The 13,043-nt window shown below is 37.7% G+C and overlaps 1 protein-coding gene, 2 non-coding genes and 1 pseudogene across 3 annotated transcripts; all 4 read left to right on the forward strand.

The window, feature by feature from the left end:
- Positions 1-639: 639 nt before the first annotated feature.
- On the forward strand, positions 640-835 carry LOC118490988. Its single transcript, XR_004890213.1, has one exon. It is a non-coding gene; the product is annotated as a U2 spliceosomal RNA (small nuclear RNA).
- A 1,213-nt stretch (positions 836-2,048) lies between these two features.
- On the forward strand, positions 2,049-2,244 carry LOC118490716. The gene has a single exon (XR_004889966.1). It is a non-coding gene; the product is annotated as a U2 spliceosomal RNA (small nuclear RNA).
- Positions 2,245-4,007: 1,763 nt separating this feature from the next.
- LOC118490770 lies at positions 4,008-4,185 on the forward strand (annotated as a pseudogene).
- A 598-nt stretch (positions 4,186-4,783) lies between these two features.
- Positions 4,784-7,085, forward strand: LOC118490317. The gene is made up of 2 exons (XM_035987857.1): positions 4,784-6,554; positions 6,832-7,085. The coding sequence occupies exons 1-2, from the start codon at positions 5,948-5,950 to the stop codon at positions 6,864-6,866; spliced, it is 642 nt and encodes a 213-aa protein (XP_035843750.1). The 5' UTR covers positions 4,784-5,947; the 3' UTR covers positions 6,867-7,085.
- The last annotated feature ends 5,958 nt before the right edge of the window (positions 7,086-13,043 follow it).

Consider the following 13,043-nt stretch of genomic DNA (forward strand, 5'->3'; position numbering starts at 1 on the left):
AGTAATAGAGAGCGATATTTTTATATGATACAGCAGTAGCTTGTTCGATGTCTGTAAGAAAATGATAATGTCGTGCCTGGGTCGAGTTCCCTTGAGTGATGAATAATGTCTCTTAACAAAATGATGCAAGTTGCTGAGGATGTGGATTATATGTATTTACTAATTACTTTTGTCACTGATACGGACGGGGGCGGTCAAGTTTATGAACTATTTGCTATGAACAAACATGTTACAGTTGTAGTAAAGGGTATTCATTTATGTGAATCCACCTAGCAGTCAATAAGTCCTATTATCATTGATGATTGCCTTTTTTTAGGTTCATTGGATGTACACACACAAGGCAAGCAAGCAAACTCTACAAGCAAATGGATCGTAATTCTATCAGCCAGCCCTTTAGCAAATTAGGATATCTGAATTTATCAGGGTTGGATTGATAAGAGAGTGCATAAAATGAACTGTTAAAGCTAGCTAGTATTATTAGGATTCATGCATTAGAAGAAACCAAAACAGATCTATGGAATTAGATATTATTGAGAAAGCAAGGGGAAAAAGGTGTCACCGAATCCCACATCGGCTGAGTGAAGAGTACAAAGATGCAGAGGGAGTCTATATAAACAGCAGCCCAAGGAAGGAGAAAGCATACCTTTCTCGGCCTTTTGGCTAAGATCAAGTGTAGTATCTGTTCTTATCAGTTTAATATCTGATATGTGGGCCATCGGCCCACTCGATATTAATCTTATTTTTTATGGGGAAAGACCCATCACAATAGCTTGCTATTGGGGTCTTTGAGCGTCGCCTTGGCGTTGCACTACTGCCTTGGCCTGGCGCACCCCTCCAATTTGCAGTTTTAGTACTGTTAATGGTAGAGAATTTATCAGTAAAGTGATGACTTTTAGTATTAGCTCCTTCTGTTAATCTTTTCAAGCATCTGTTTTTTTTTTATATTTATTTTTTACTATTTTGACAAAGAAAGAAACAGGGAGTTATGTTTTTACGGATTCCTTTTGTAGTCAGTAGTCTGTAAACTGGTAGGATTTACTGTTCTCACGTGCAACCACACCATAGCATATCACCGAACTAATCCGTTGGCACGTTATGGTAGGCAATCTGTTTTTATTGTCAGACGGGTTTCATTCACTTTTTTATTTTTGAATTCTTCTGAACTAGTCTTGGCTTCCGAATACGTCTAATAACTGCATTGATGCTTTCCTTTATCAGTTCACCTTCTTTCTCTTCAAAATGTTGGTTCTCCCATCTTATACATCCTTTACAGATTCTACCATCTTGAACCACGGCCCAAACCTTCCATTGAAAACCCGAGCATTCCTACAACTCCACAAGGTCCATAGCTTGAGCTCAAGGTTGCCCACTCGTAATATTTATAATCAATAAATCGAATTCTTTATCTCTAACCCTGATAACTATTGTGATGGCTATTATAATGGTAGAAAACCTTTATTAGCATTCGGAATGAAAAATGAATTTATCCTAAATCTTTCTGATATTCTTCTAAATTATCTGTTGTCCCTTCTGTTTCTCTTCAATTATGTTATTACACTTAGCAGCCAAAAAGTTCTGTTATTGAGCTAAACGGACGGGACAAAGAAACTTACAAGCAAATGATTGTAATTCTATCTGCCATTTAGTAAATTTGGATATCTGAATTCATTAATAGGAGTGTACAGAATCACAGGTGATAGTTTCTGTATAGCCAGTTATCAGGGTTCGAAAAAAAGAATTCAGTTTATTGATAAGAGAGTGCGAGTGAGCAACCTTGAGCTCTTCGAGGTTGAAAGAGTGATTTTCAAGGTGTGGACGTTTGGTTATGGATTATGCCTGTTATAAGTCAGGACCTGGAGGGTTGATTTAGAGTCAACCATTTAAAGATCTCAAAAAGCTAGTATTAACTAGGCACTAATTTATGATATCAAGTCCTGAAAAAAAAACCAAAGGGTGAAAAGGTGTCTCAGAATCCCACATCTGCTGAGTGAAGAATACAAAGATGAAGAGACGGTCTATATAAACAGCAGCCCAAGAAGGGAGAAAGCATACCTTTCTCGGCCTTTTGGCTAAGATCAAGTGTAGTATCTGTTCTTATCAGTTTAATATCTGATATGTGGGCCATCGGCCCACTCGATATTAATCTTATTTTTTATGGGGAAAGGCCCATCACAATAGCTTGCTATTGGGGTCTTTGAGTGTCGCCTTGGTCTTGCACTACTACCTTGGCTTGGCGCACCCCTCCAACTTGTAGTCAAGTTTTTAATAGTTTAGTAGGTAGTCTTTAATAGTTTAGTAGGTAGTCAAGTTTTTAATGGTTTAGGAGCGTCGCCTTGGTCTTGCACTACTACCTTTGCTTGGCGCACCCCACCAATATTCAGTCAATTTGTTAATCCTGACTTTTCTAAATATGGATGCTTCTTTATTTTGTTTTAGCATCTGTTAATCTTTTCAGGCATCTATTTTTTGTTTCACTATTTTGAGGATATGATGGATGTCTTTTGTAGTCGGCACATGTAGCATGAGTGAATAACAAATCTTTATATTTTGCATTTGTTTGCTGTGAGAAGTTTGTATTTCAACAATTGCCAAACGGTTATTCATGTATTAAGGTTCCTCTTTGATAAAATTGGTTAAATCAGGTGGCACGTTTATTGGTTAAGAGAGAATTTATCAAACTCCCTAGATTCAACATAATAATCAGCAAGAGATATACCATACAAGTATCAAAATCACTTAAGTTATCACAACCTAGGGCCTTGCTAAGAGGTAAGGCTATTTTCACAATGCTATATCCTTCGGGTGGGCTTTTAGAGAGATGCATTTGAATTTGACTTTCATGGTCGTACAAATAAATCAAGGGTCATGTTGCTTGGCATATGTCCTACACTGCACAACTAGGTTCTTGTACTCATGTATGTTCTTGATATTGTTGTCTTTTAACTCCATTTAAGATGCTATTTTTTGAAAGCTCAACAAGTTTCAACAATGCAGGGTTTGTTGGTGACCCCTTAAATAGGAACATGTTTGTTTCTCTTTTCTATTCTCTGAGACGTGTTGCCGATGAAGTAAAGAAGTGGCGTCCGTCCTGCTGGAGCTGAGCGTGGATATACTTTTCTCAAGTACAATCTCATCATAACATGTCATCTTACTAATCTATTGGCATGTTGTGCACAGTAGGTAAGCTGTTTTTATCGTCACTAGTCTGTAATTACATTCTTTACTACTAACTTCTCTCACTAGTCTTGGTTTCTAATAACTCTAATAACTTTAGTAATGGTTTCCCTAAACAGCCAGTTCCCCATTGCTGTAAAGTAGTGCTTCGCCAGATGGTCCTGTAATGATGCCTAGGTTATTATGGTAACATGTCAAAACATACACACAAGCGTCATGGCTGGTTTTTCTTCGTCTGATGAAGAAGTTTCATTGGGGCCGGGGTGCCCGGCCCCCGCCGGCTTTTCGCTCTTAGTGTTAATTTCAACGAAAATTTCCAAATAAAATATTTTTTTTTGTAGTGTAAAATATTGGATTTTTAAGTGTTCGGCCCCCACTGAGTTTTCGTTCAAGCTCCACCACTGTTTAGGATCAATGTGTTCACTATCCTAAAAAGCACTGCAGAATCACAGGTGGTAGATAGTAATTCTATCTGCCATTTAGCAAATTTGGATATCTGGATTTCTTTAATAAGAGTTTACAGAATCACAGGAGAGAGTTTCTGTACGTATAGGCATCACAATAGTTATCAGGATTAGAGATAGAGATTTTGGTTTATTGATGAAGTGCGAGTGAGCAACCCTAAACTCTTTGAGTTTGAAACAGTAATTTTCAGGGTGAGGTTATAGATTATACCTGTTATACAATGAACAGTTAATGATTTATAAAAGCTACGGTAATAAATCTTGAGAAACTGAAGGGAAAAAGTGTCTCAGAATCCCACATCGGCTAAGTGAAGAACACAAAGATGAAGGAACAGCCTATATAAACAACGGCCCAAGAAGGGATTAAGCATACCTTTCTTGGCCTTTTGGCTAAGATCAAGTGTAGTATCTATTCTTATGTGGGCCATTGGCTCACTCAATATTAATCTTATTTTTAATGGGGAATGATCAATCACAATAGCTTGCTATTTGGGTCTTTGAGTGTCACCTTGGTGTTGCACTACTGCTTTGGCTTGGTGCACCTTTCCAATTTGCAGTTTGTTAGTTTATGAGTTATGTTTTTAAGGTGATAGAACTTGAAATATGAAGCTTAATATCTTTTGTTAATTTGATGGATGTCTATTGAAGCTAGCACCTCGTAAATTGGTTTTAAATAACATTGAGTGTTATTTTCTCAAACAAGCTTTTCTAATCTTTTCTTAAATGTTGAATTAAAAAATGTCTCTGCATGCTCTTTACTTTTATTTGGTAAGATAGTAATAAGGTGATGTTAAATAAGTGTACTACTCCAATGCAAAAACCTGATATTTTGACATCCTTTTGGGAATTTTGGATATGTACATCTTAGAAAAAAGACCCTTTCACTTTAATCTGGTTAACCGTGACTTCACTTTTCTCAAGTACAACTTCACTGTAGCATATCACTGAACTAATCTGTTTGCACGTTATAGTAGGTAAGGTATATTTAATATTATGTAAATTAAAAAACAGTGTAAAAAAGATGACTGGTTAATTAAAAAATATGGGACACTTTTTTTTATTGGGACTCCTAATTAATTTACAAAGCTCAAATGGTCCCCACATCATCTTCTCCTTCTCACGTCGTGATTCCCCCAACACCCACCCCCTTTCCACGGTGACTTACACCCCTATAGCCGGTGTTCAACGCCTCTCACGCCCAAAATCCTCCACGTTGGCTGAGGTGTTGTTCTGTAACGCATAGCCTAAGGAAGTTTACAAAGTTAATGTTGTATACCTCTGGAGGAACATGGGCAAAGGCTCCAAGTGTTCATGACATTCTCATTTATAACACTGGCCACCTGTATTATTAAATTCCTCCTAGAAATAAGACATACCAGAAGCTTTGCTTTTACAAATGATCCTTTGCTTTTGATAGAAGATGCAGAGCTTTTGTTTGGATACTGGCTATCCTTATATGTTGTATGTATGCCCCTTCCAAAATTTGATCCTTTAGAATCTCTAACAGCAAAATGGTAATATCAGAATTTCCTTGTATTCTTATTATGCATGTTGTGTAGTATAGGATCTCGTTTATTTTAATAGTTTATTACCTTTTTATTGAGGTGATATTGTTTCTGTTTTTGCTGTAGAAAATCACGGGGTTTGTTAGGCGCGTGTCTTCTTTAAATGGCTGTCCCTTTTCATTGTTCAAGTAACACAGAAACCTTATTTTTCTCCATATCAAATCATACGATTTCTATATGGTATCAGAGCAGGCTCTCAACCTGCTCGATCCATCCTAAAACTTCAACCCTATTCTTCTTATCTCTGCTGTTTCTGCCATGTCGGAACAAGGAGACAAGATTAACCAGAATACCAAACCCAGCAATGAATCCATCGATCATACTTCTCCATTCTACCTACACCCATCCGATCTGCCCAGACAAGTCCACGTGAATGATGTTCTCAGCGACAGTAATTACCTGGACTGGTTCCAGGAGATGGAAAATTTTCTGTTCGCTAAGAATAAAATCGGATTTGTCGATGGAAAGATCCGAAAACCAGAAAAGACGGACCCGAATCACACAGCATGGTTACGATGTGACGCCATGATAAAGGGGTGGCTGACGGCGGCTATGGAGAAGGAGATTAGGATTAGTGTGAAATACGCTAATACTGCTCAAGAAATATGGAGCGACCTCCGTGAACGTTTCGGCAAAGAAAGCGCGCCGAGGGCTTACGAATTAAAACAACTCCTTACAACAACAAAGCAAGACAACACCTCTGTTTCCACATATTATACCCGGTTAAGAACTCTATAGGACGAGATGAGTTCGGTCTTCTCCGTACCGACTTGTACCTGTGCCGGTTGCACTTGTGGAGTAAATAAGAAACTGATGGACTCCAAAGATAAGGAAAGGTTATATGAATTCCTACTTGGCCTTGACAGTGAGTTTGCAACCATTAGAACTCAAATTCTCGCAATAAAGCCGACTCCCACCTTGGGAGAGGCATACCGACTAGTTTCGGAAGACGAGCAACAACGAGCCATATCCATGGGGAGGAAGACAAACGTTGATTCCGCTGCGTTCCAAACCCAAATAAAGAAGACCGGTTCATCTCAAAAGCAATCTGTTAATCGGAACAAAGAAAAGGAGAAGGTTGGAAAGGAAGTTAATGAACATTGTACCTTTTGTGACAAAGACGGACATAAGCGCGAGGGTTGTTTCAAACTGGTTGGGTACCCGGAATGGTGGCCCGGAAAGAAAGGTGAAAAAATAAAGGCTAAGGCAGCTTGTGTCGAGGGTGAAACGAGTCCGATTCCAGGTCTGAGCCACGAAGATTATCAAGTCTTCTTAAAACACTTCAGTGGAGTCGGTAAGAGTGAAGGTATGAAATCGGTTGCTAATATGGCACTTAAGGAAGATGAAGAAGGTGAGTGGATCCTTATTCCGGTTGTACCGAATATATTACTTATCTGTCTAACATTCTTAATAACCAAAGAAACACTCCATTTGAACCTCATGTTGTTATTCCTAATGGGGATTCTATTCCCGTTAAGGGAAAAGGGGAGTATGTACTTCCAGGGGGAGCCAAAATAAAAGGAGTCCTTTATGTGCCAGATTTCAAATGCAACTTGCTTTCCATTAGTCGCCTCAGTCGCGATCTTCAATGTTGTATATCCTTCTTTCCTAACTTTTGTATCATGCAGGGTCTCCAGAGGATGAACTTGATTGGTGCGGGTAGATGCGAAGGGGGCTGTACCGGATGAAGATGATTCAAGAAAGAAAGTCTATGGCTACAACAATTGAGATATGGCACAGAAGACTTGGGCATGCTTCGAAAGGAAAGCTTAGTAAATTGAATTTTCTCGAAACTAGTACACTTCATTTGGGTAATTTTTGTGATTCTTGTGCTAGAGCAAAACATGCCAGACTACCTTTTCCCTCTAGTTTTATTAAAACCACTGGATGTTTTGAATTGATTCATTGTGACATTTGGGGTGGTTATCGGGTACAATCATATACTAAAGCCAACTATTTCCTTACGATAGTTGACGACTTTAATAGGGCCGTTTGGATTTTTCTTCTCAAGCATAAGAGTGATGCTAGTCAATGTCTTAAAAATTTTCATAAGATGGTTGAAGTACAATTTGAAAAGTCAATCAAAAGGGTTAGATGTGATAATGGTGGGGAATTCACTTCTAATAATATGATGGAATTTTACAATAACAAAGGGATTTTATTAGAGACCTCATGCCCACATACCCCTCAATAAAATGGTGTTGTTGAGCGGAAACATAGACACCTCCTTGAAACGGCATGTGCCTTAAGGATTGGTGCCAATCTCCCTAAGAGATTTTGGGGTGAGTGTATTCTAACCGCCGCTTATGTTATTAATCGACTCCCATCCAAAGTCGTTAAAAACCAAACTCCTTTTGAGATGATATGGAATGTAAAACCGGATTATGCCTTCCTAAAGGTATTTGGGTGTCTCGCTTACTTTAGAAACACCGACACTAAGGGAGATAAGTTCGAAGACAGGGGGAAACCGGGGATTTTCCTTGGGTACCCCGGTGGGACTAAAGGATATACAATCCTTGACCTCGAAACCAAAAAGATGATCGTTAGTAGGGATGTTGTTTTCCATGAGGAGTTTTTTCCTTTTAGAAAGGCTGAAATGAATGATAATTGTGAGCGTGAAGAGCCTGCGATTATACATGATTGCCATTGTTCTCCCATTCAAAGACAAGTTGATCAAAATCTCGACCAAAACCTTAGCCCAACCGAGGAAGAAACTGATCTGGGCCAGCCCACTGATGAGACTGAGAAACAAAGTGGATTGGACCAGAATGCTAATCAGGCCGAAGCCCAGCCTGACCCCAGTGTTGTTGACATTAGTGAGTTGGATAACTTGGGCCGTGATGATGAGCCTAATAATATTCACGTGAACAATGATCTAGAGGCTGTTGAGCAAAACATCTCTCATGAGGAACCCGATATGCAAAATGAGGTCAGACCCACTCGCACACGAACTCAACCATCAAAGTTCAAAGACTTCGTCGTTCAAGTTACCCCTTCGGTCAATCACCCGACTCCCGCATCCAATCGAGGCACCTCTAAGGTAGACTATCCCATCTCAAATTTTGTCTCTTATGATAATTTTACCACTAATCACAAAGCATTCTTGACGGCCATTACCAAAAATGATGAGCCAAAAAATTATAAACAAGCCACACAGGATACCCGTTGGTGTGAGGCCATGCAAAAGGAAATTAAAGCCCTTGAGAAAAATAAAACCTGGACGTTGGAGCAATTACCCAAAGGAAAGAAGGCTAGAGACTCGAAATGGGTCTACAAAATCAAGTTTAAACCAAATGGAGAAGTTGAAAGGTACAAGGCACGCTTTGTTGCGAAAGGTTTCACTCAAATGGAAGGCGTTGATTAACATGACACCTTTGCACCGGTGGCTAAGTTGGTTACAGTACGAACTTTATTGACAGTGGCTGTGAAGAAAGGTTGGATTATTCACCAACTTGACGTGAACAACGCATTTTTACATGGAGGCCTTGAAGAAGAAGTATACATGAAAATCCCTCAAGGTTTTTCTAATGAGAATGAGACCCGCGTTTGTCGCCTAAGAAAGTCCCTATACGGCCTAAAGCAAGCCTCACGCAATTGGTACCAAAAATTTACCGCCTTTCTCGTGAGTCTTCGTTTTAGGCAATCTCATGCCGACCATTCGATGTTCATATTTGAGGCCGATAATGTGACTATAGTGATATTGATATACGTTGATGATGTCATTATTACCGGAAACTGTCTCACCAAGATTCAAGAAACTAAAACCAAGCTTGATGAACAATTTAGTGTCAAAGATCTTGGGCAATTGAAGTATTTCCTTGGCATAGAAGTCGCTAAAACCAACGAAGGTCTTGTACTTAGTCAATGAAAGTACACCTTGGATATCCTAAAGGACAGTGGAAATTTGGATTGTAAACCGAGCTCGTTTCCTATTGAGCAAGGGTTGAAGCTGGATAAAGGGGAAAATGAACCAGAAGTGGACGCTAACCAATATCGCCGATTGGTTGGTCGCCTCTTATATCTTCAAGCTACAAGGCTAGACATCACATATTCAGTTAATATTTTAAGTCAGTTTGTTGCCGATCCAAGAAAAAATCATCTCGAAGCTGCAAGTCGGGTCCTCAGATACCTAAAGAATACGCCAGGACAAGGCATTCTTCTCTCTCGGGCAGGTGATCCAATACTGACAGCATACTGTGATTCTGATTGGTTGGGTTGTCCTTATACTCGACGGTCACGTACAGGGTATTTGCTCTTGTTGGGGGGAAGCCCTATTTCTTGGAAAACGAAAAAGCAGTCCGTCGTCTCACGCTCATCTGCTGAGGCAGAGTACAGAGCTATGGCCTCTACTGTTAGCAAGTTATATGGGTTCGTTGGCTGCTCAAGGAACTTCAGGTTTCTCTCACAACACCCACGCCATTATTTTGCGATAATCAGGCAGCACGTCACATAGCCAACAACCCCGTTTTTCATGAGCGCACGAAGCACGTTGAGATGGTTTGTTACTTTGTTCGTGAGTGTGTCGAGTTCAAAGAAATTATTCCTATGAACATCAGCACCAAAATGCAGATTACGGATCTACTCACTAAAGGTCTTTCAGCGCAACAACTTCGATTCCTTCTTGGCAAGATTGGCATTGCAAATTTGCATGCTCCATCTTGAGGGGAATATAGGATCTCGTTTATTTTAATAGTTTATTACCTTTTTATTGAGGTGATATTGTTTCTGTTTTTGCTGTAGAAAATCACGGGGTTTGTTAGGCCCGTGTCTTCTTTAAATGGCTGTCCCTTTTCATTGTTCAAGTAACACAGAAACCTTATTTTTCTCCATATCAAATCATACGATTTCTATATGTTGGGAATTCCTAATCGTACTCATGGCTTCAATGCATGGATGTGGTTAGAGATAATGATCAGCTCGAGTTTAGGAGTTGATAGATTAACAATATTAATTAATTAGTGAATAATTGTCTAATATCCTATACCTGTTATGTTAGGAAGTGTGTTAGATGATCATTGCGTAAATTAATTAATAGGAATCCTAGTTATAGTCTAACTTGATAGGTTAGCTATATACACCGTGTATTGGCTGGGGATTTATAATCAAGTTTTTGTGTAGTTTTCTTGATCAAATAATATTGTAGGATTTTTGCCATACATATTTATGTTTGTTTGATATTCGATTGGGACTTGAATTGGTATCAGAGCCAAGTTCAATCATCGAACCAAACGAGCACTCGAGATCAGTGGTATTTGTCCGTCAGAGTGGCGAAGCGGGTATTGTTACAGTGATGGGCAACGAGTAGGTTGTTCGTGCGGCAACCGATATCAACTTGGAAACAAGTGTTTGTTCGGTTCAGAAAGACGGAGGCGAGTTCAGGCTGTGAGCAAAGGTCGTTCAGAAAATCAGCGGCTAATTGACAACGAGGAAGAGGCTACCTGTTGTTCAGCGAATTGGCAAGAGAATTCTGATTGTCAACAATGAACAATATACATATAAATGGATTTTGCCTAAGTAGCCTAAGAAGGATTGTGATGATGACATGTGACACTCCTAATAAGTAGGAATCAAGGGCATTTTGGTCCTTATAAATAGGAGTGAAAATGACATGTGGCACCCCTTTTGTTTTTTAAAAATACAAAAAAAAATCTAGTACAAAAAAATCTAGCACAAAAAATATAGCACAAAAAATCTAGTACAAAAAATATAGCACAAAAAATGTAGTAAAAAAATATAGCACAAAAAAATCTAATACAAAAAATATAGCACAAAAAAATTCAGCAAAACAATGTAGTACAAAAAAAAATCCAGTACAAAATATTGAGAAAAAAAATTAAGACAAAAAAATTCAGCACAAAAAATTTAGTACAAAAATATAGTACAAAAATCCAGCACAAAAAATGTTATACAACATAGAAATACAACACATTTTAGTGGGTTTTTTAGTCTTCATATTTTATATAGCAATATGGTACTCAAATTAAAGATAAAAAGACGCTCGATTTTATGGTGAAATTTTTATGAAAAAATAAGGTCGTATAAAAAAGTTATGAACGTTTAAAAAATGGGGGTGAAATATGCATGTGTCTTGCATGTGGAGAGAGAAAGTCCATAAATAGGATTTTTCCAAGATACTCTTGCACTCCTCCTTGTTCTACACTTTCATCTTAACCATTGATTTGAAAAATGAATGCTTAAGATTCCTTCTCATCCTACTTAGGCAAAATAAACTTTTTATTTGATCTTACCCCTGTGTGTATATATATATGTATATATATATAGGGGGCTGCTAGAATGAAAACCACCCCGAGTTGTAAGAACCGCGAGAACTACACCCCACAGAGCGCCGTTCGCCATGATTTTTTTTTACAAGTAGATGTGTGTATTATAAACACAGCCGTAAAAAATCATGGCGAACGGCGCTCCGTGGGGTGTAGTTTTTTACACCACAAGTTTGGTGTTTTTTAATTTTTTTTCTTTTTTCTTTTTTTTTTCACCAAACTTGTGGTGTAAAAAACTACACCCCACGGAGCGCCGTTCGCCATGATTTTTTACGGCTGTGTTTATAATATACACATCTACTTGTAAAAAAAATCATGGCGAACGGCGCTCCGTGGGGTGTAGTTCTCGCGGTTCTTACAACTCGAGGTGGTTTTCATTCTAGCGGCTCCCTATATATATATATTAATTAACGTACCAAAAGTACGTTGGGCTTTAATCACTTACACACAAAGGCATCGTCTACTTGTACTTTTTAATCCACACATCAATACTGACCAAGACAACTATCGAAACGTCGACAAAAATGAGTAGGTCGTCATAGTACTTTTGGATTTTTTTAAACATTATAGTTTATAACATATGACAAAAATGCGTAAAATATTATAAGTTTGTTGTGAATGGAGAAAAGTGTAACTAAGAGGGTGTTTGGGGTTGAGTTTTGAAAATAGATTATGCGTTTTGAATAATCAGAATCACATAATTAATTGTAACAAAACGTGATGTTGAAAGATAGTGTTTGGATTTGATTATGTTGCTTGATATCACAATAATCAGATAATCAACTATTTGAGTGTTTGCCAAATATAAATTTAAAAAAATAAACAAGGGAAAATCCTTTTTTAAACGCAAATAATCAGTTTTGGAAAACTGCGTTTTATTGCAGTAGGTGGGGAGCTGCTTTTGGAAAACTGCGTTTTGTAACTTTCTAGACGCAAATAATCAAAAATCTCCTTAAAAAACTCAACCTCAAACACCGTCTAATTATCCATAATTATGTTAAAAATTAGGAATTTAAGTGTAATAAGATAAAAGGCTAAAATATAAATATTGTTTTAAAGACCATTTTACCCTCATTTTAGGGGTATATTTATATAATCTTAAAACGAAAGGTCGATGGTATAGCCGACCTTTCATCTGCCTTTTGGTAACATGACAGAATAATGACAATTTCATTTTAAAAACAGACAAACAATTGGCAAAAGCTTTCATCTTCATTTTAGAAACCGACAAACAAATGACAATTTCATTTTAGAAACAAAAGAATGACAAATAACACAAAAACATCCCAAGATTTGTTAATCGACAAAAATAAACCTTAAACTTTATAAAACTTTCGAAAAACTTTATAAATTATTATTTTCGTTTCTTAACTTCTAATTTTTTAAATTTACCCTCGGTTTTCTATTCTTTAAATTGAAATTAAAAAAAAAAGCGAACTATTTTATCATGTGATATGTATCAGTTTAAATTTATGTACGTGTGTCAGTATAAATTCACGTTTCAACTTTAAGGATATAAATTCACGTATCGACATAATTTTTTTTCGAAAATGAGTCTG

Source organism: Helianthus annuus, chromosome 3, assembly GCF_002127325.2.
Source record: "Helianthus annuus cultivar XRQ/B chromosome 3, HanXRQr2.0-SUNRISE, whole genome shotgun sequence".
NCBI classification, from domain to species: Eukaryota; Viridiplantae; Streptophyta; class Magnoliopsida; order Asterales; family Asteraceae; genus Helianthus; species Helianthus annuus.